This window comes from Carassius gibelio, chromosome B10 (genome assembly GCF_023724105.1).
Source record: "Carassius gibelio isolate Cgi1373 ecotype wild population from Czech Republic chromosome B10, carGib1.2-hapl.c, whole genome shotgun sequence".
Classification (NCBI taxonomy): domain Eukaryota; kingdom Metazoa; phylum Chordata; class Actinopteri; order Cypriniformes; family Cyprinidae; genus Carassius; species Carassius gibelio.
This window is the reverse complement of record NC_068405.1, coordinates 23,559,664-23,579,474: the sequence shown is the minus strand read 5'-3', so window position 1 is coordinate 23,579,474 and position 19,811 is coordinate 23,559,664. Positions and strand designations below refer to the sequence as shown.

The window sequence follows — 19,811 nt, the reverse complement described above, 5'->3', positions numbered from 1 at the left end:
TTCTGGAGGCTATTATTGCTAACTTTTGACAAGAAAATGCATGTAATAAACCGCAATCACTACACGTTACACCCTTAAAATGTGTGATTGTCAAACTGTTAAAGTTTCAATTAACGTTATTCTGTGGCAGCTTCACTGGCAAAGAGCTAACGTTAACGTTATTAGGGAAAGTAACGAAGCAAGAAAGGCGCGAAGGTTTAAAAACATACGGGCATTTTTAACGTTACTCACTTTTATCAGGTTCGTTTAAAACAGCAGGACGTTACCGTCTTCGTTTCGCCGAATAAATTACTTTTGTGAGGAAAAAAAAACCGTCTCGATGATTAATAAATTGACAAACTGTCCGTTAATGGGAGTGAGCTATATTTGGTAAAAAAACGTCACTGAGAATTCGTAAAAATCAGAAAGCGGCTGAATCAGGTAAGCATAAATTATATAATACTAATAATGTTATATATTAATATATAATACAACTATACACTTTTAAATGTATTGTCTTAAATATTATACATATATATTTTTTGAATAAATTACATCAAAGCATTTATATTACGTGATTATATTTAAATTATGTACATTTGTATACAATATACAATTTTAATCATTGAATAAATTGATGTCAACATCCTGTAGCATATTAAACAAAATACAAAAGCAATATTTTAAGATCAAATAATTTTTAAAGGTAAACCTAAAATAATGCAATGTTAAATCATTCACAATGAAACCATCAAAATGTTTAAAGTAGCCAAAAATCTTTTGATTTCATGTTAACTTTAGAGATAAAGATGTGCAAATGCAAAATAAATTCAAAAGCAGACACAGCATATGGAACAATTACTTTTTATTTAAAAAAAAACTCCTTTTCACATTCCAGTGTTTTTGTTTATTTTCTCCATTTCCCTAACAAAAGAGTTGATAAGCCAACACAGTTCCAACCAGCTCTTGACCTCCTCAGTCTTTGTGAGGGTGAGGACACCAAATGAGCCCTTCAGTCCCGGAGCGACACAAGAACATCAAAATAAAAAAGAGAAAAGCGTCTTTCCATCCTCCCCGAGCAGATATAAAGCGGTGAAAGCCTGTAGTAGATTGTAGCACACCGGACTACACATGCTAGAAACATGATTCAAACGGTGCTTGAAAACATTGTAAACAAGTTGCACTTCCCGGTAGACATCAACAAATCAGTCGTATAAAAACCTACCTTCGACTCTACTGCGAGGTTAAGGGATTATTTCACCCCAAAATGAAAATTCAGTCAATTTACTCACCATTTCAGTCCAAACCCATAAGAAATTGGTTTATAACACAAATTAAGATATTTTAAATCAAGTCTGAGATGTTTCCGTCCATCCTTGAAACTCTGTTCACCCAAAACGTTCGTAAAATAAATTCATACAATTTGATCGACTTTATTCCAAGTCTTTTGAAGATTAACACATTTATTTTAGGCTTTTATTCACATTCAGCGACAAAGAAGGTTTATTTTTGGTAACGACGACCCAAGCATGCCTGCTTAAACCAATGAAAATTCACAAGTATGCATATATCAAGCAAGTAAGCTTGTGCTTCTGTTTTAAGTGAATAAAAGCAACAATTAAATCAGTTCAGCACATAAAATGATTGTGTTTATTCAGAAACTTGGATTACACTGCTAAATCTCTTTACAAATGTTTTAAATCATCAGTGTTTTTGGGCGAAAGACTTTTTAAATGGAGGGACCGAAGTCTCTCACAGTCGATTAATATTATTTGTGTTCCGAAGATGAACGAATTTCCAATGGTTTTGGAATTACATGAGGGTGAATCTGAATGTGTGTCAGATTTTTTATTTTGGGGTAAACCAACCCTTTAACGCAAAGGCTAATTTCGACATTTTTTGGTATGCAACAACATTAAAACCTCATCATTTAAGGGACATCATCAGTGCAATCGACAATTTTTCAAAAAGTAAACAACGTTTCCCCAACCAATTGATTCAGTTATTCATAAAATTAATTCCAAACATGACTGAATAAATGTCTTTTACCATCAATCAAAAGATAACAAACAAACACACACTTACCCAAACCTCGAGTAGCACTAAATGCTATTTGTCTTCACATGTGGCAATTCCAAACAAACAATCGGGAAAGCTACATTTCGTACGCTTGCGGCTCAAGTAAAGTCATTTGTAACATACAAACAAATATCGCAATAGAAGCACCCGAAGCATCTGGATACTCGTGCCACCCTGACGAAAAGTTTGCGTGAAATCTCCTCGGGACGAAGCGTAGCTCTTGGCTGGTTGTGCATCGCGAACGGCTACTTAAACACATCGCAGATTGCATCAGTCTGGAAGTTGGCTACTTGCGATACGGAGCGGCACTATTTTGCTTTGGAGTGTCGTCTGAAAATGAACCATCAATCGTGAGGTTTACGGCTGGGAAGTGAGAGAGACGATAACGCAAGACATCGACAAAAGGACAAAGCAGTTCACTTTAATTCGCCAAGGAGTTCTCGTTGATATTCTTTATCTTCAAACTATGTACAATAATTTATAGCAGTACTTCTAAAATTGCTTATTTTCGTTTTGCTAGGGATATGAATGTTACGTTTCCACTTAAAAGTGCTGCGCAGAGCACCGTTGATGTTTGTGCTGAAGCCGTTGTTGAACTTTACAGTGTGCCTGTACGTGAGTAATGAGACGGATAAATAGGAAAAGGAGACGAGACCAGCTGAGTTCACAGACTGAGACGGGAGGATTGCGTTAGGGGCCGAGGACTCTGTCGCGTGGAGCATTGCAGGTCGGGGACCGGATCGATGGAGCGCTCAGATTTTGAAGGATTTTAACGTGTCCGCTCTCTTCTTTAACAGTTCCCCAATCTCCTGCAGCGAACGCAGGTAGCTGCTATGCACCTTATCCATGGCAGTCTTCGTGAAGGTCTCTTCTGCCTGAATGAAGCGAGAAAACAGTGGTCAAAAATTGAGAAACGCTTTCTCTGAAGCATCATGACCTAGTTTCAACCTGATTGCACAAATACACATTTTATGAGACCAGATAAAAAAAAAATTAAGACATTTAATAAGCCTGGAAAAATTCTATTAATTTTAATAAATTTTTTTTTATATATATAAAACATTTAATTTGAAAGAACCCAAAAAAATAATTAAATTATGATTAAATCTATAAATATCAAGTGTGAGTAGATTGTCAAGATGTATCAATATAAAATCAAGATGATTCTTCTCAAGATTTTAAAGTTTTGTTACTTAAAAGGTATTTTTGGAACCTCTTTCCTTAAATTATAATTAAACAAAATTCAATTATATGATTAAAAAATAAAAAATATATAATTAATTACATTTTAATACTTAAAAAAAAAAATAGAATAACAAAAAAAAATGTAAAAAAAAAAAAATGTAAGAACTAAAATGCTGAATAAATCTTTCCATTGATGTATGGTTTATTAGGATCAGACAATATTTCAGACAACTATTTGAAAATCTGAAATCTGAGAGTACAAAAATCTAAATATTGAGAAAATCATCTTTAAAGTTGTCCAAATGAAGTTCTTAGCAATGCATATTACTAATCAAAAATTAAGTTTTGATATATTTACGGCAGGATATTTACAAAATATCTTCATGATACATGATCCTTTCTTAATATCCTAATAATTTTTGGCATAAAAGAAAAATCAATTTTAACCCATACCATGTTTTTCTGGCTATTGATACAAATATTCCCCAGAGACTTAAGACTGCTCTTGTGCTCCAGGGTCACATATATACATACAAAACTGACAAAAGCAAAAAATAAAAATGACAAAAAATTAAAATGATAAAGATAAAAATAAACACTAATTCAAAATAAAAGTGAATACACTGGACCAGACTGGATGCTGCTAATGTTTTATAGACGCACCTCAGACAGGGTTTGTCCCTCCAGACTGAGGGCTTCCAGCTTCACTGCTGTCAGGCTGATCTCTTGGCTCTTGATGTGCTCCAGCGCCTGATTGAGGAGACTCTGCAAGCTGCTGCTGAACTCCTGATAGGCCGAGAGCACCGGCGGCTGTGTGCGAGACACAAATCAGTTCATAAACAAAACTGACCCACATTCCCTGCAACCCTACACTGCATGAATATTGACTCGAGAGAGAGAAGTTCAACAAAAATCAGAGCTGTTACTACCGTTACAGTGCTGGCTTCTTTTTTCTTTTTCTTCTTCTTCTGTAAACTGGACTTTAAGGGCCGGAGGACACTTCCACAGTAATTAGACACCCATAGGACGATACAAATGGACTGGAACCATCAGATAAAAAATAATTATTTTTATTTTCTCAACAGAGTCATGTATTGTGTATCAGTGATGGAGAGAAACTCACTTCAACAAAGTAGACTAGATTCTCCAGTAAAAATGGTTGTGGCTTGCTTTGACCGTCTTTAACTTCTAATAGGTCACCTTTACATTTTTCCAACATATCTGGAAAAGCATGCAGAATTTTTTTTTAATTTAACCCAACTACAACATTTAACTTTTGTAATGTGTATTATTTTCATCAGGCTTTGACTGGATAATGAAAGTGGGCTGAATAATAATAATAATAATATTAATAATAATAATTATGTTCCGTGCTCACATGGACTTGGTTACATCCACAGAAAACAAAATTTCAGGAACACACAGAGTTTGGAATTATTTTCATCAGGATTTGATTGGATAGTGAAAGTGGGTTGCATTATTATTACTAATTCTATTATTTTTGTGCTCGCATAGACTTATTTACACAAATATGTACAAAAATGTTAAACATACCTTGAAGTTGTACCGCTAAAGACTTGAAAAGATTAGATATTTGTGTTTGGAGCTCTGCTGAGTCATCTGAAAATACAAGGAGATACAATTAATGTAATACAATCATAAGTCCAATTAAATTTAAGGATTAAAGAGCTAATAAAAAATATTGTACATAATGTAACAATGTAATATACCATGTAATAAACTGTATAACTGAATTTATATATATATGTCTGTGTGTGTGTGTGTGTGTGTGTGTGTGTGTGTGTGTGTGACCCTGGAGCACAAAAGCAGTCTCTGAGGTATATTTTGTAGTAATAGCCAAAAATACATGGTATGGGTCAAAATTATAGATTTTTCTTTTATGCCAAAAAAATTTAAAGATCATGTTCCATGAAGATATTTTGCAAATGTCCTACTGTAAATATATCAAAACAATTTTTGTTTAGTAATATGGTTTGCTAAGAACTTTATTTGAACAACTTTAAAATATGATTTTCTCAGTATTTTGATTTTTTGCACCCTCAAATTCCAGATTTTCAAATAGTTTTATCTCGACCAAATATTGTCCTCCTAACAAACCATACAGCAATGGAAAGATTCTTTATTCAGCTTTCATATGATGTATATATCTTTTTCAGGCCAGAAAAATAGACTTACAATTGTAAAAAAAAAAAAAAAAAAAAAAAGTCATTCCAATATTTGTCAAAATCAAACAGGATTGTGTGATGGACGCTGTACATAAGGAGGTGTGAAGTAACGAACCCAGGCCGGTGGTCTGGAGCTCCTGGAGGTGCAGAGGGATCTGTAGAGAGGAGAGCTGACACTGACAGCAGCCACTGGACAGAGCCTGAGCCAGACGAGACGCCACGGGACCCACGAACGGGTACTGATGCTGAGAACCACAACACACACACACACACACACACACACACACAGCTGACTTAACTTACAATTTCATATCCAATATAGGTTCTGAAAATTGTGTACAACTACACAAGGTAATCACATTTATTTTATTGAAGTTATTTATTTTGTGAATGTTTAGCACTGTAAATGAAAAATAATAAAATAAAACAAGATATTTTTTTTCATTTATTGGGACTAAAACTATTAAGAAGCACTTTTGTTTACAAAATACATTTACATTTTTTGCCTTGGCAACTAACGGAAATCTAAAACCAATATAAGTATAACAATTACTTACATTAAAACTAAAACTGAATAAAGCGCAATAGAAAAGATAAACATCTAATAAAATCAACAAAATTATATCACAATATAACTAAAACAATTAGATTAAATGGAAAAACTAAAATGACAAATGTTAGCCTAAACAAATCAAGTACTAAAATGACTAAAACTGAAATAAAAATAAATCTAAATAGAAATATAAAATATAATCATTACACAAAAGAAAAAAAAATTACTAAAAACATCACATTAGGGAAATTTAAGCGACCATGCATAATTTTTTTTTTCTTGTTTTCTCGTTATCGCGACATAACAAAAGTTGTTTTCTCGTTATAACGACTTAATACTTAATAACTTAAAGTAGATAATGTACAACACCCCAGAGAAAATTAAGTCTTTATAACTAGAAAACAACTTTTGTTATGAAGAGATAACAAGAAAACATGAAGGAAAAAAATAATGCATGGCCGCTTAGAACTTCCGTACAACATGACAAGTTAAACTAAAATTCAAAATGTGTGTAAACAAAGCTAATTCAAAATATTAGGGGTGCTCCGATCACGATCAGCCGATCGTTATGCGCATCTCGTCAGTAAAGGCGGTTCTCTAATCAGCGGTTAATTCCATCAGGTGCGTGATTTCACATAGAGCCGCTGTTACTACACAGAGCCGTTGTTAATAGAGAAGATGCGCAAATCCACTTCCAATTTCAGCGTTTATTGGTGTATCTTCTCAGTTAACAACGGCTCTGTATAGTAACAGCTGCTCTATGTGAAATCACACACCTGATGGAATTAACCGCTGATTAGAGAACCGGCTTTACTGACGAGATGCGCATAACGATCGGCCGATCGTGATCGGAGCACCCCTACAAAATATTAATTAATACTATAGTATATATATATATATATAATATAATATTCTTCACCCACATCCTGGTTACAACAGAAAAAAAACAAGGTAACGGCTATTATTTTTAAAAGCACACAAATTTGGGTTTATTTTCACACAAAAAAAAAGTTATTTAAATTGCACGTTATATGCAAGTAATATGTCGCCATAAAACTTACATGATGCATATGCAGTTATGTGGAGCAAGATTTTAGATAAAACCCACGGGTCTGTAAGGGTTCTGACCTGTGGTTGTTTTTCCGTAAGCTGCGTGGCTTGGTTTAGTGTGTTTTCTAGCTGTGAGAGCAGCGACTGTAGAGAAGACGGTTTGGCCGCCACTCCGTTTTCAGTCGTCTTCTCAGAGTTGCGTGATGCCGGTGGATGAGCGAGCGCAGAGACGCAGCCAATCAGACGCAGCGTGAGCGACCTCAATCTCAGCCACAGGGTGTCTTCCTCTAGAGAGCGCTGCTTGTGCTCCTCGTTCAGCTGCCTGCGGTTTGTGAGCATTATTAGAACAAACCAATGCTTAAAACGTGTGATAGGTCAGGAGGATGGTCTCTTCGTTCGTACCGGTCCTTAGGGTCCCAGCTGACGAGGACAGTCAGGTCACGGTTATCTCTTAAGCTGTCCCAAGGGATGTCGTCCTCTTCCGGACATAGAGACATTGATTTTACACTCTCCTCTAGAGACGACGATCTGTGCGATGAAAAGACAATGATCAACAAAATCACTTTTGACTTGTAAAATGCAGAAAATACGACAGGTAAAGCGACTAACATGTCGGCTTCCAGGAAGAGGTCCAGCAGCATCCTCTCCGTGCGCACCTGGGCGAAGTGTAGCGAGTGATTGAGTCGGTTCCTGAAGGCGATGAACTCAGGGATTTTCTCAAAAGCCCCGTACTTATATGCTTGAATAATGTATTCTGAGGTCTGCGAGAAACAAACAACTTAAGCATGAGTATATGATGACAGAAAGGTCGTCTTTGGGAGATTCGTTAATCAGAATGATAACGTACATCTTTCTGGTTCGAGTGGAAAAACCTGAGGGAGAAGTTACAAGATTGGGAAGCAGCAGCAAACTGGCCCAAAGACTCTGCATAGCGGGTCAATAAATACCTGGATGAAGACAAAACCAAGAGATCGGTGTTAATATCAGACATGCTCAGTACATTTAACCTAACATGAAACACTGTGATGCATTGATGTGATTTAATCCCTAAACTTTCTTCTTTTAATCTACTTTACCTTCAATCATTATGACCTTCAATCAATTAAAAGTGTATTACTTTTATTATTGTTTTGTACTTTGAATTGGTACATATGGCAATCAACTTTTATTTATGGTGCATGTAAACAAAAAACTTTCTTCAACAGTGATAGTTTGAAACTGAACTGAAAATATAAAAATAGCTAAAAAAATAAATAAAAATAATTCAAAATATTATACATAAAATATATGCACATATAAAATGTATATTTTAATAAATGTGGAAATGCACCATAACAGTCTGTGAAAAGTTTCCATTAAAAATAGATTTTGTTAAATATAAATATTTAAATTAAAAATACTAATAAATATTAATATTTTAAAATCTAAATATTGTAAGATTTAACAAAATAAATACATTTAAATGAAAATTAGAAATGTTGCCTCAGCAGCTAACTGAAATTAAATAGGTTTTCATACTAAAATTACTAAAACCGAACAGAATTAAAGATAAACAGAAATATTAAATATTATAAAAATTTAAATAAAAAAGCACATCACACTACAACTTAAACTAAAATATATGAATATAATAGTACAAAATATATTTAAAATTTACAAAATTATAAATGGTACTAAAATAACACTGTTCCTCACTTACTCACAGTGGGAACATTTGTGACCCTGGAGCACAAAAGCAGACTTGAATCATACTCAGTCAATACTCTGGGTATATTTGTAACAATAGCCAAAAAAAACATAGTACGGGTCAAAACTATAGATTTTTCTTTTATGCCAAAAATCATTAGGACATTAATTAAAGATCATGTTTCATGAAGATATTTTGTAAATGTCCCATCATAAATATATCAAAACTTAATTTATGATCAGTAATGTGCTTTGCTAAGAACTTTATTTGGACTTTAAAGAGGATTTTCTCAATATTTCAATTTGTTTGCACCCTCAGATTTTCAAATAGTTGTATCTCAGCCAAAATACTGTCAGATACTAATAATGGAAAGATTATTTATTCAACTTTCAAGATGATGTATAAAGCTAAATTTCGAAAAATGTACACTTAAGACTGGTTTTGTGCTCCAGGGTGACATACATTCATTCACAAATAATTCAATGTTACCTTTAATATATTAATAAAAGACACGTTCGTACCCTATGGTGTCGTGCTGGACGTGTTTGGCGTCCAGGCTGGAGTAAAGATCTACCACCGGCTCAAAAGCCCCCAGACGGCAGTACAGAAGCAAAAGCAGCAGTTTGAACTGAGCATTAGAGGAACTGTGGGAGAGACCTTCCTCTAACAGCCCCAGACACTGCCACAACATGTTCTGATCACCTGCAGCACAGACACAGCACATTCACATCAAAACATGAACGCTTTCAATCAAGCTGACTGTGGGAATGAGCTCAGACTCACCCGTCTCCAGCCACAGGTCTATAAAGACATGAGCCGCCATCAGACAGTACATATCAGAGAACTGCAGCTCGGTTTTTAAACAGGACTTCCCTACAACAGAAAGAAAACCAGAACTGAACATTAGAAGTCAAATAGAAATAAATGTACAAAGTATGATAGAAAGTGACATAAATGTTAGACACTGGTATTATTGAGTGCTGTCAAGTGACTAAATGCATCCAAAATAAATGTTTTTGCTTACATAATGTGTGGGTGTACTGTGTATATTTATACATACACACAAAAAATTAATTCTGAAAATAGTTATATGTATATAAATTCATATAACTTACATTATATGTAAATATATGTAATATAGAAAAAAAAAATCTTAAGTACGGTATATACATGCATGTTTGTGTATTTATATAAATATGAATACATTTACACAGTACACACACATTTTATGTAAACAAAAGCTTTTAGTTTAGATTAAATCTAATCGTTTGACAGCACTGGTATCATCATAAAAAAAAAAAGAGGAAGAAATCTTCAGAGTTCAACCTGCCTAGTCATCTGCTTACCGAACTGTAAGCCGTGCTGGTAATGTGCCTTCAGTTGTTTGATGAGGCTCAGTTTGCCCTCGGTGTTGAGCGCGTGCTGCTGACCCAGACTGCGGCTCAGCTGGGTCACACACAGATGTCTCTGAAGAGCTCGAGTGTCTCCTGGAAGAGCAACACCATCCTCTCCTGGAGCGCACAGAGGCACGGCCTCCATTAGCCTGTTGATGAACTGAGACAGTCACAACAAACTTACTATATGTTTAACACATTCATTTATTTAGTTATAAAAAACTAAACAAAAAAAAGTTCATTATTAATACACCCACCCCACCCCAGACCTGCTTCACTCACTTCATTTGTGATGAATATTTTTTATATGTTGAAGCATTCACACTGGGCTTGTCAAAATGGCTGAAAAACTAAATTCAAATTTTGTACTATCAATATGCAAACTATATTCAAATTCAACAGGCATCATTTTAGTCAAAGAGGGAAAAAAAGCTTTTGGCTTTTCTCCTGAGACCACAAGAGGGCGCATCAGGCAAAATATTACTACTGCATACTATCTTTGAAATAATGTTTCTAAACCAAATATAATTCATTAAACTGCATCAAGTCTGTAGCTGTTGCTCTAGGGTTGTTTTTGACCTCATCAAGCATTAAACATTGTGCTTTAGCAGAGATCTTGGATGGGCGCCCACTCTTGTGGAGAGTACTATATCTTGTCCATTTATAGACAATTTGTGGACTGTCTCCTAAACCAACTGAAGATCAAATCAAATTTCATGACCAGAAAAATCACAAAAACTGACAATGGTTCACTTGTTTTTCTGGCAACCGTTTACGCACATGTATAAAATAGATTTTCTTATTTGGTGCAAGTGATGCACTGATCCTTAAATGTATGCATTTAGCAGACACTTTTATCCAAAGTGACTTACAGTGCATTCAGGCTAACAGTTTTTACCTAACATGTGTTCCCTGGGATTCGAACCCTCAACCTTGCGCTGCTAATGCAATGCTCTACCACTGAGCCACAGGAACGCTTCTCATCGAGATTACCTGCACATGTTGGTCAGGTGAGAGAAGATCCAGAAAGATCTTCAGGTCGGTGATGCAACATGGCTTGTCTCCAAACTTCACAAAGAACTGGAACATGAGCTCAAGAGGTTCACCTGCATCGTGGCAGGAAAACACGTCAGAAACATACAACAAACACGCAGCCTGTGTTGTGTTTAAAGAGTCCTAACCCATTGTGTACCTAGCTGCTGTGCTTCAGGACAGCTGCGCTCTCGGAGCCGTCTGATGAGCTCCAGACGGGCCAGGTACGGCCCTCTCAGATGCTTGGACTCCTTCGCTTCTTCTGTGGCTATTCGATCCTTCATGAAGCTGATGGCCTGGGCTGTGGAGGCATGCACCTCCCCTTCTGCAGAACTGAAGAAGTGAGAGAAACAACACAGCATGCATGAAACTGAGAGAACGAAATGTGTTCGGAATAGATTTGCTATACCTTTTAGTATGCAAACTGTGCTAAATATGCATGGGATTTCCAATAACATCCAGCAATCATGTGTGGAAAAACTCTTTCCCAGTTAAATATTGTGAATTTTCTACTTACTGAGCTCCTTCTTGTGGAGGTGCCCAGCTCTGATCAATAAGGTGGAACAAAGAGTCAAAGTACAATATGTAGAACTGCCAGTCGTCAGGGCTGCGGAGAGACACAAAAACATCTTACATACTGAAAATGCATTGCTCAAATGGAACGATTTCTATCCAAAATTGCTCTTTATGTTAAATCACTTCCAAGAAACAGATAGAAAACGTCTCAATGGTGGACTCACTTTTTCAGGAGCAGCTTGCAGGACAGAGCGTTGCACTCGGCCCAGCGCTCCAGACGGCGGTACAGCATCATGCATTTGTTCTCACGGCTCTGCAGTTCACTGGTCAGCTTCTCTGAGGGAGAAAACACCAGGCAAAATGACCAAATGTATAGACAAAAAAATAAAAATACTCCATGAAAATGGTTGCACATTATTTGCAATTATATATCTGGTATAATTATACGAACGCAAAAGAAGATACTTTGAAGAACACATCTCAACTACACAGCTGATGGGTGTACTTCCATAGTAAGGTAAAAAAATATATTTTTATTACTTTACATTATCAGTATATTTTATGTTGAACCGAAAAAGGAAATTACTACAGGATTGGAACAACTTGTGGGTGTGTAAACGATGACAACATTTTCTTTTTGGGTGAACTGTTCCTTTAAATCAGACAGTCCAGCGTGAACAACTGAAATGCCTCTCTGCGAACGGTGCGTTCATGATTAGTTACTGGACAGACACATTGATAACTTTTTGGTTCTGGTGTTTTTAAAGCAAACTCAGCGTCATTGCGCATCTGCTTAAAAACGAAGCTCAGAATCAAATGAGAATCGCGATGCATCGATTTTTTCCTCCACCCCTACTCTTTATACGGAGACAAACCCCCATGAGTTGCTGTTCTTGTTTACCTGCTTCTCATCTCTGGTAACTGGCAGCACGTCACACATGCAACACAAAGATATTCAACTGGAAATAACCCAGAATATTCTTTTGAAGAACACCGTGTTTTCTCCTCACCTCCAAGTGGCCCCTGAACCACATCCAGTGCCTCCACATATTTGCCCAAACGCTCCAGGATCATGAAGTACAGCTGGACCTGGAGCGGCAGATGGAAAATACATCATAAACTCCATACGGCTGAAATCAGAAACAGATTATTGATACTGAAGTCCTACCTCAGCTTCTGCCTCTATTTTTTCCTCCTTGACCATTTTTTCCACCATACGCTCAGCCAGTGGCAGGAACATGGTCTGAGAGAGCTTCTCGTCTTGTGCTGAAATGGCCTGAAACACAAATTGCATTGATGATGTTGTTTTATTTTGTTCTGCATGAGTTCATCTCTGCTATGCACAGTTTATGTAAGTGAGAAAAACATCACTGTACCTGCATCACCAAGCTCATCACTGACCAGAAGTAATATGGGTTTTTGGGGACAATTTTATATAACGCCATTCCAGCCTGTCAGAATTGATAGACAAGAGTCAGTCTTTAAACACAAACATATATATTAGAGATTCATGATTAACTATGCAGCCCTATTAAAATTACAATCGATTCTAATGTGCATTTGGGAACAACCAACATCCTAAAATTAAAATGCAAATTGAAATGGCTGTTGTCAACAAAAAGAGAAGCTTTAAGGGCCTGTGGTTTACCAACAAAATAGAAGCTAGATGGTATAACATTTGAAAATGCATACATGAAGCAAAAAAATAAATAAAATTACTTCAACTTAAAAATAAAATAATTACAATATTTTTTGTATTTTGTAATTACCATGTTCTGTTTTATTGTGTTGTCTTGTATTGTTGCACACAGCTCGAGTTATCGGCTGTGTGCTTACTTGTTATATTTTGTCTTGTGCTGTCGCACGCAGCTTAGTTTTTACTGGCTGCGTGCTGTCTGGTGTGAACACTCAGTTTATGAGCTTGCTCATTAACTGTGTGTTTGTGTCCTATTCAAGCACATTGCTTGCGATTGGTTTGCTGGCCATGTGCTTGTTTTTGTGAGCAAATAGTTTTTGTCTTTGTTCCTATGTGCCATGTGCTCTCGTCAATTGTCTTGACCCCACCCATCTTGTTACCTGATTATTGATGTAATTTTCCCCACATGTGTTCCCTCCTTACCCTCCTCATTAGCTCCCTATTTATTGTCCTTGTGTTTGCAGTCTGGTTGCTAGTTCGTCGTCTAATATTTGTCTGTGCACATCATGTCTTGCCTTGCCAGTCAAGTTTTGTCTGTTTTCCCCTACGGGGTAGTTTTTGTTTGTTTATTTTATTATTATTACTATTAAAGAGTCCTTCTCTCTGCATCATTGAGTCCTCGCCTCATCCCTCTACCCAAACCTTGACACCCTGTGCTTTTCTACTAAAATCCACTTAAAAATGTTTCATTTGATGTTTGAAAATGCATAAAGCCAAAAAAATTTATAATAATAAATAGTATTATAGTATTAGTAATAGTATTTATTTTTTAATAATTGTAATAATTTTGCAATTAAAAATAATAAATGAATAAAAAATAACAACAACAACAATAATGATAATAATAATGGCTCCCTCTGGTTTTCCGGCAAAATTAAAGTTCAATTGTTTAATATTTAAGACATCCATAAATAATAATATTATTATTATAAAACTTTTAAAGATTTTTTATATTTTAAAGAGAATAAGTAGCAATATATCAATTCCTATTTTGTTGATTTTTTTAATAGTAATAAACAACAACAACAACAATGCTAATTATTATTATTATTACTATTATTATTATTACAGTGATACTGATATATAGTCTATTTGTTTTTTGCAGAATTTTGCAGCCCTACAAACAACCACAGCAAACCTGGAGCTTTTTTTATATTTTTTTTTTACTGAATTTTAAATCAATTTTTTTCAACTTTTTTTCCCCCTCATATCATGCAGCCCTGATATATTTTTTAAACAGGATGCAAACACTGATCACAGAGAGGACACAAACAAAACCTGTTGCATTTTCTTGTACTCCCCGACCCGGGCGTAGGCCATGAAGAGGTGAGAGTGGTACTCCTCGCTCGCTGGAACTTTCCGGACTGCAGCTTCATAAAGCTTGGTCACTAACTCGGCTGTAGACAGAACGTTTTTGGGTTTGTGCTCCATGTCAATTTGCATATTAAAAGCAAACATACTCTGAATGGCATTTCGGTTCCAGTGAGGTCAGAAAAATGAAATTCATAATTTGTTAGCATGAGGTTCTGTGTATGTGCCTGCAACACTCACGCCGGTGCATTTCTCTGTAGAGGATGGTCAGTGCTTGCAAAGAGTTGTCGTCTGTGGGTTCGAGAACGGCCACTTCCTGCGCCAATGTGAAGGCTTCGTCCTGTCTGCCGGTGCGCTGCAGACCGATCGCCTTCAAGACCTGCCAAACAAGAGCAAAAGCATGAGTCTGGAGCTAAATCATTGATCTAGAAGATCAAATTCATGATGTTTGTTCTTTCTTAAACAAAACAGCCTTTTGTGTTGACCACGGTCCACAGTATCATGTGAAGAATGAAGTGAATCCATCAGTTCTGCTAATTCTTTGTGACAATCAGCTTGAGCGAAACAAAATTAAACTGGAAGCTGTGTTTGCTGGTAGGGCTGCACGATGTGTCGTTTAAGCATCGATATCGCGATGTACGAATCCACGATAGTCACATCACAGGACGTGCGATGTAGGCTGTTATAGTTGATCCGTTATTCATTAACTGTATGGGCCAGAGAGCGCACGCGCGAGAGAGAGCAAGTGCGCGGCCGGCGACACGCTAGATGCGTGGCGTGTCTGTTTTTAATTTGACTCCCATCTTAACAGGTTAGAACTTGTAGACTGCCTGCGTGAGACGCGCGGTTCGGGCCGCGCGGAAAACGCGTGCATGCTAGAAATAGAACCGACGCCTATTTTTTTAAGGTGACACGCAAGCGTGCTGGAAAGGTTTTCAGGCAAAATACAGCAGGAAAATATGTTTATATGTCATTTTGTACACATATTCACATATTAATTCATGACACTTAGATGTTTGAAAGTCTATAGGTTGACATATATTCAGATATAAATGTAATTTATAGATTTTCAAATATTGCACCGGTCACCGGCATGAGAAAGAGCGCGCGCGAGAGAGAGCCCCGGCCGCACGCTAAATGTCTTCAAACAACACAAACGCTGTCTTGCTCTCTCTCCCGCACGCATATTAATCAATTGACACGATGGTGTCGATGTTTAAATCATTTAAAATGAAAATGTAAGTGTGCTCACCCCATTTTTGTTTGTAAGAAAAAAAATCGCAATATATAGCGCAGAAAAATAAAATATCACCATCACAATATGGCTTAGTGCAATTATCAAATGCATGTTTCAGACAAAAGATTTAGCTTTGTTTTTCTGCCAAAGTAAAACTTGATTATTTAATGCGTGAACATGAAGAAATTATTACAGCTGCAAGTACTGCAATTTTACAGTTGTACTGTCAAATTATAATATTTTTAAAAAATTTTTACAGTAATATTAGTTTTTTATATTTTACAATATATTATTATATTTCATTGAATAAATTTAATGATAGTAATAATAATAATAATATTGTAGTGAACATTTTATTATTTTATTGTCATATAAATATTACAATATAAAATCTAATTACTGAAATAAAAATATTGTGGCCAAACCTGCAGCTGTCTAAAAACATAAAATAATAAAAAACAAAATAAGCATTTTTAATCACAATCTCTATCGGAAGAATTTTATAAAATCAAAATGTTCCCACGCCAAAGTTAAGCCCTAGTGTTTCCTATTAATATGACGAGCTGGTCATGGAGTTCTGGAGTAAAAAATAAATAAAATGAATAAAAAAACATTCACACACCTTTGCACAGTGCAGATCTTTGTGCTTCTTGAGCAGTTTGTCAGCCTGCTGGATTGCCATCTTGTTGTTGCCATTGTCCAGGTAATCTAGAAGACAAAAACATGTTCAATACAACAAAACAGCACTGGGGAGGAAGTTACTAACATCTTTGACAATTACCAAAGACAATAACCATGTGTTTCCATCATTAAAGTGTAAAATAAGACTGATAAACCTTATGCCACTAAACTGCCAGTCTCACATCACTAGGCCAATACATCATTAGAATTTAAAGTAAGCATGCAGGTACAAATTAGTTTCTTTATGGTCAATAGAAAACTAAATGGTACAAGAAACCTCGAGTAACATTATAGGTGAAGAAAATGCTACAAAAAAGAGAAATATGACCCTTTCAAAATAGGTATTATGGGGAATTTGTACATCCAGTATACTAAACCACAAGTTAGGGTATAAGAGCATTGGTGATCAGGACCAGACGGCTGCAGAAACACACACAGACCCCTGACTGTGAGAACGTTCTCTCACCGGCTGCTCGATGCGATCCGGAGTGCATGAGCCCCCTCCCCTCCCATAAGTCTCTGCTAAAAGAACACAGGGCCATGTCTGACAACAGCTGAATGCCAAATTTAACCAGGCCAGACTGTAGTTTAAGTCTTTCGACAAGAGAACACTTCCACGTGTCTGCCTGTTAATGCATCTTTCCTGATAACTCTTATATTCCTTATCAATCCCCCAAACAAATACAGATCGATCACACAACAGGACGGCAAGACAAAGCACCAGAATAAAGGGTCATTGATCTATTGATTGTGATAAACCTCACATGCACAGAGTGGCATCTCTAGTGTAGCAGAACAATAGCGAATCATTAATCATTAAAAAATAACAGTAGTATTATAAAATCTGCTGTTTAAGTCAATGCAATTTGATGCACATATCTGCAGTCTGAACTTAAGAACCTGGAATTATGTTTATAAAAATTGCAATGATTAATTCTGTCCCTGGTTGCTATTAAAACATTATATAACGAATTGAATAATATAATTAAATATAAATGTATTTAATAATCTAATATGATATAAAATAATTTATTAAAAGTTGTGTCTTAAATGTTTATACAGTGGGTTAACTGTTTTAAGTCAATAAGGCAGAATCATATCATGCAATAACCATGCATCTTTACTGACAAGATGCATTGGAATTTGGAAATGCTTATCTTTGTGTTAAATTAGAACAATTATAGACTAAAATATAAATTAATTAATCTCTCTTTCTATCATTTACCTAGCAGGTCTAAGGGAATGCTAGACGGACTTCATTTCTACATGCAAATTGTTTAGTCTTGACCAAGTTCATCAATCTGTTCTTGTTTTTTCTGTATGGAAAAAAATGAAAAATAAATGGAAAAATGAAATGATTTAAACCAAAATATAATATTAAATGAACTTAACGCAAAGCTAAATGTTTCATTACCTTTCCACATTAAAGTGTATTAAGGAAAACTAATGTACAAGTATATGACTCTGTACACCAATAATTCATATTTTAATGAGTTTGTGAAGTAAACAGCATAACATACGCATTAATATTTTGTTAAATGCACAAGCACTGACATACATACACTCAGACATACAGTAAGATATCATATGTTGGAAGATAAAACACAAATGTCAGTGGTGTCCCACAAGGCTATGCACTAAGACCAACAAAGTTTTAGGGTTCAGGCATTTAAAGCCATTTAAAGGGCATTTCTGCACAGCTTTGGAGTAAATTTCCCAAAATTAAAATGCAATACCTCAAAATAATATTAACAAAGAAAGAGGCTTACAATTAATCTCTGGAAGACAATAAGCGGGTCTATCTTCAGATCATTTAGCCACAAAGCTCAGCTTTATGCATCTATAAATGTAACCACTCAAGTTATTACAGCATTGATAAATTATTAAGCATGTAAAGCATCTGTCTGAGACTCTATACAAATAACAACCCATAGAAAAAACGAAAAATAAAGCACAAATGGCTCATATTGAGTCTGTTAATCTCTTTAACATTTCAAGAAGGTAATGGGCTGGTTGATCAAATGAAATCAATGATATCTGGATATTTAAACAGTATTTCAGTGTTTAGATGGGCTATAAACAGGCTTTATTTTACCGATTGAAACTTCAGCGTGTGACCGCGTGAGGACGCACTGTCATCCGGCGCCGCAGCCGAACCGACACCGCGGCTTCAGCTCCACAGGCCTAACCGGCTCTCCACAGCTCCTGCAGCCCTTTACTACTCTCGAAAACGCACAGGGCGGTCCTAAAGCACTAGTCAGACCAGCTAGGTTTGTATAAACTCAGGAGTGTGATGTGAATCTTACCGTAAATGGGTCGCAGTCTCCTGTCGTTAGGGTCTTGCACATGGCCCCTCGCCGCCATGATGAAGCTGAGCAGGATTAATTGGTGCGCATGCGCAGAGCGATCACTCCGGAAAGACTTTAACAGGAGCCTGGAGTAGTGTGTGTCAATGTAAAAGACATATCTGTAATTTTTTGTTTAAGTTTATTTGTATTTCGCTACATATTTTACGATACAAATCATTACAAAACAACTTTACAGAAAATTACGTTTCTACAATAATTAGTAGTAGCTTATAAGTGATGACTGTCAATTTGTTCGCATATGACAGGATTTTTCAGAAAAAATAATACAGGACATAGTCAGACAGACGATGAACATTATAAGCAGCAATTATTATATCTTGCAGTCACACTTGTAGCAATATTTGTTAGTTCTGTTTGTTGATTCAGGGTTAGCATCATCTGGTGTCCTCTGAGGGGTCTTGCAAAAACAATTAGGAAGTACTATGGTGTTTATGGGGTCAGACACCAATGGGGCAGAAAGGGAGTGTGAAAATGTAATTAAATCGATAAATATAGTAAAATAAAATAAAAATAAATAGACAAATAAAATATTTTATTTAAAAATAAATTCAAATAGATAACAATAGACTAAAAATAAAATTCAATAAAAATTGAGTAAAACAACACATAAATAAAAATAGATTATAATAATCATAATAAACAACTAAAATATAATAAAGTTAGAAATTCATAAATATTACATCTACCAGTTGTTATTTGAGTAGAAAATGTAACAATACAATTAATTATATAATAATACAATTTCCAAAGAATATTGAGACTGATTTATAATATAATTTTTTTTTATATTTTTGTATCTGGGCCAAATGATATATTTTGTATTATTTATTATATATATATATATATATATATATAT

General features: G+C 35.6%; 1 protein-coding gene across 2 annotated transcripts; it reads right to left on the bottom strand.

The window, feature by feature from the left end:
- Positions 1 to 827: 827 nt before the first annotated feature.
- On the bottom strand, positions 828 to 19,017 carry LOC127966409 (N-alpha-acetyltransferase 25, NatB auxiliary subunit). 2 transcript variants are annotated; one of them, XM_052567351.1, is made up of 24 exons: positions 18,893 to 19,017; positions 16,528 to 16,613; positions 14,909 to 15,047; positions 14,636 to 14,754; positions 13,038 to 13,112; positions 12,830 to 12,937; positions 12,672 to 12,750; positions 11,886 to 11,997; positions 11,663 to 11,752; positions 11,306 to 11,478; positions 11,107 to 11,219; positions 10,066 to 10,273; positions 9,503 to 9,592; positions 9,241 to 9,421; positions 7,880 to 7,979; positions 7,642 to 7,793; positions 7,435 to 7,560; positions 7,111 to 7,354; positions 5,545 to 5,674; positions 4,798 to 4,863; positions 4,367 to 4,464; positions 4,173 to 4,283; positions 3,907 to 4,053; positions 828 to 2,933 (listed from the first exon to the last, which is right to left on the bottom strand). In XM_052567351.1, the coding sequence occupies exons 1-24, from the start codon at positions 18,948 to 18,950 to the stop codon at positions 2,811 to 2,813; spliced, it is 2,928 nt and encodes a 975-aa protein (XP_052423311.1). In that variant the 5' UTR covers positions 18,951 to 19,017; the 3' UTR covers positions 828 to 2,810. The 2 variants fall into 2 exon arrangements, with proteins under 2 accessions (XP_052423311.1, XP_052423312.1); XM_052567352.1 differs by lacking the exon at positions 18,893 to 19,017 and adding an exon at positions 18,682 to 18,807.
- Between the last annotated feature and the right edge of the window lie 794 nt (positions 19,018 to 19,811).

Bases quoted from the DNA above. Each gene is read 5' to 3' on its own strand.
- LOC127966409 (XM_052567351.1), bottom strand. From the start codon at position 18,950: ATGGCGGCGAGGGGCCATGTGCAAGACCCTAACGACAGGAGACTGCGA. The intron at 12,938-13,037 runs GTACAGTGATGT...TTTGTGTTTCAG, and splicing joins TGATGAGCTTGGTGATGCAG to GCCATTTCAGCACAAGACGA. The intron at 5,675-7,110 runs GTCAGAACCCTT...TGTGGTTCTCAG, and splicing joins TTACGGAAAAACAACCACAG to CATCAGTACCCGTTCGTGGG.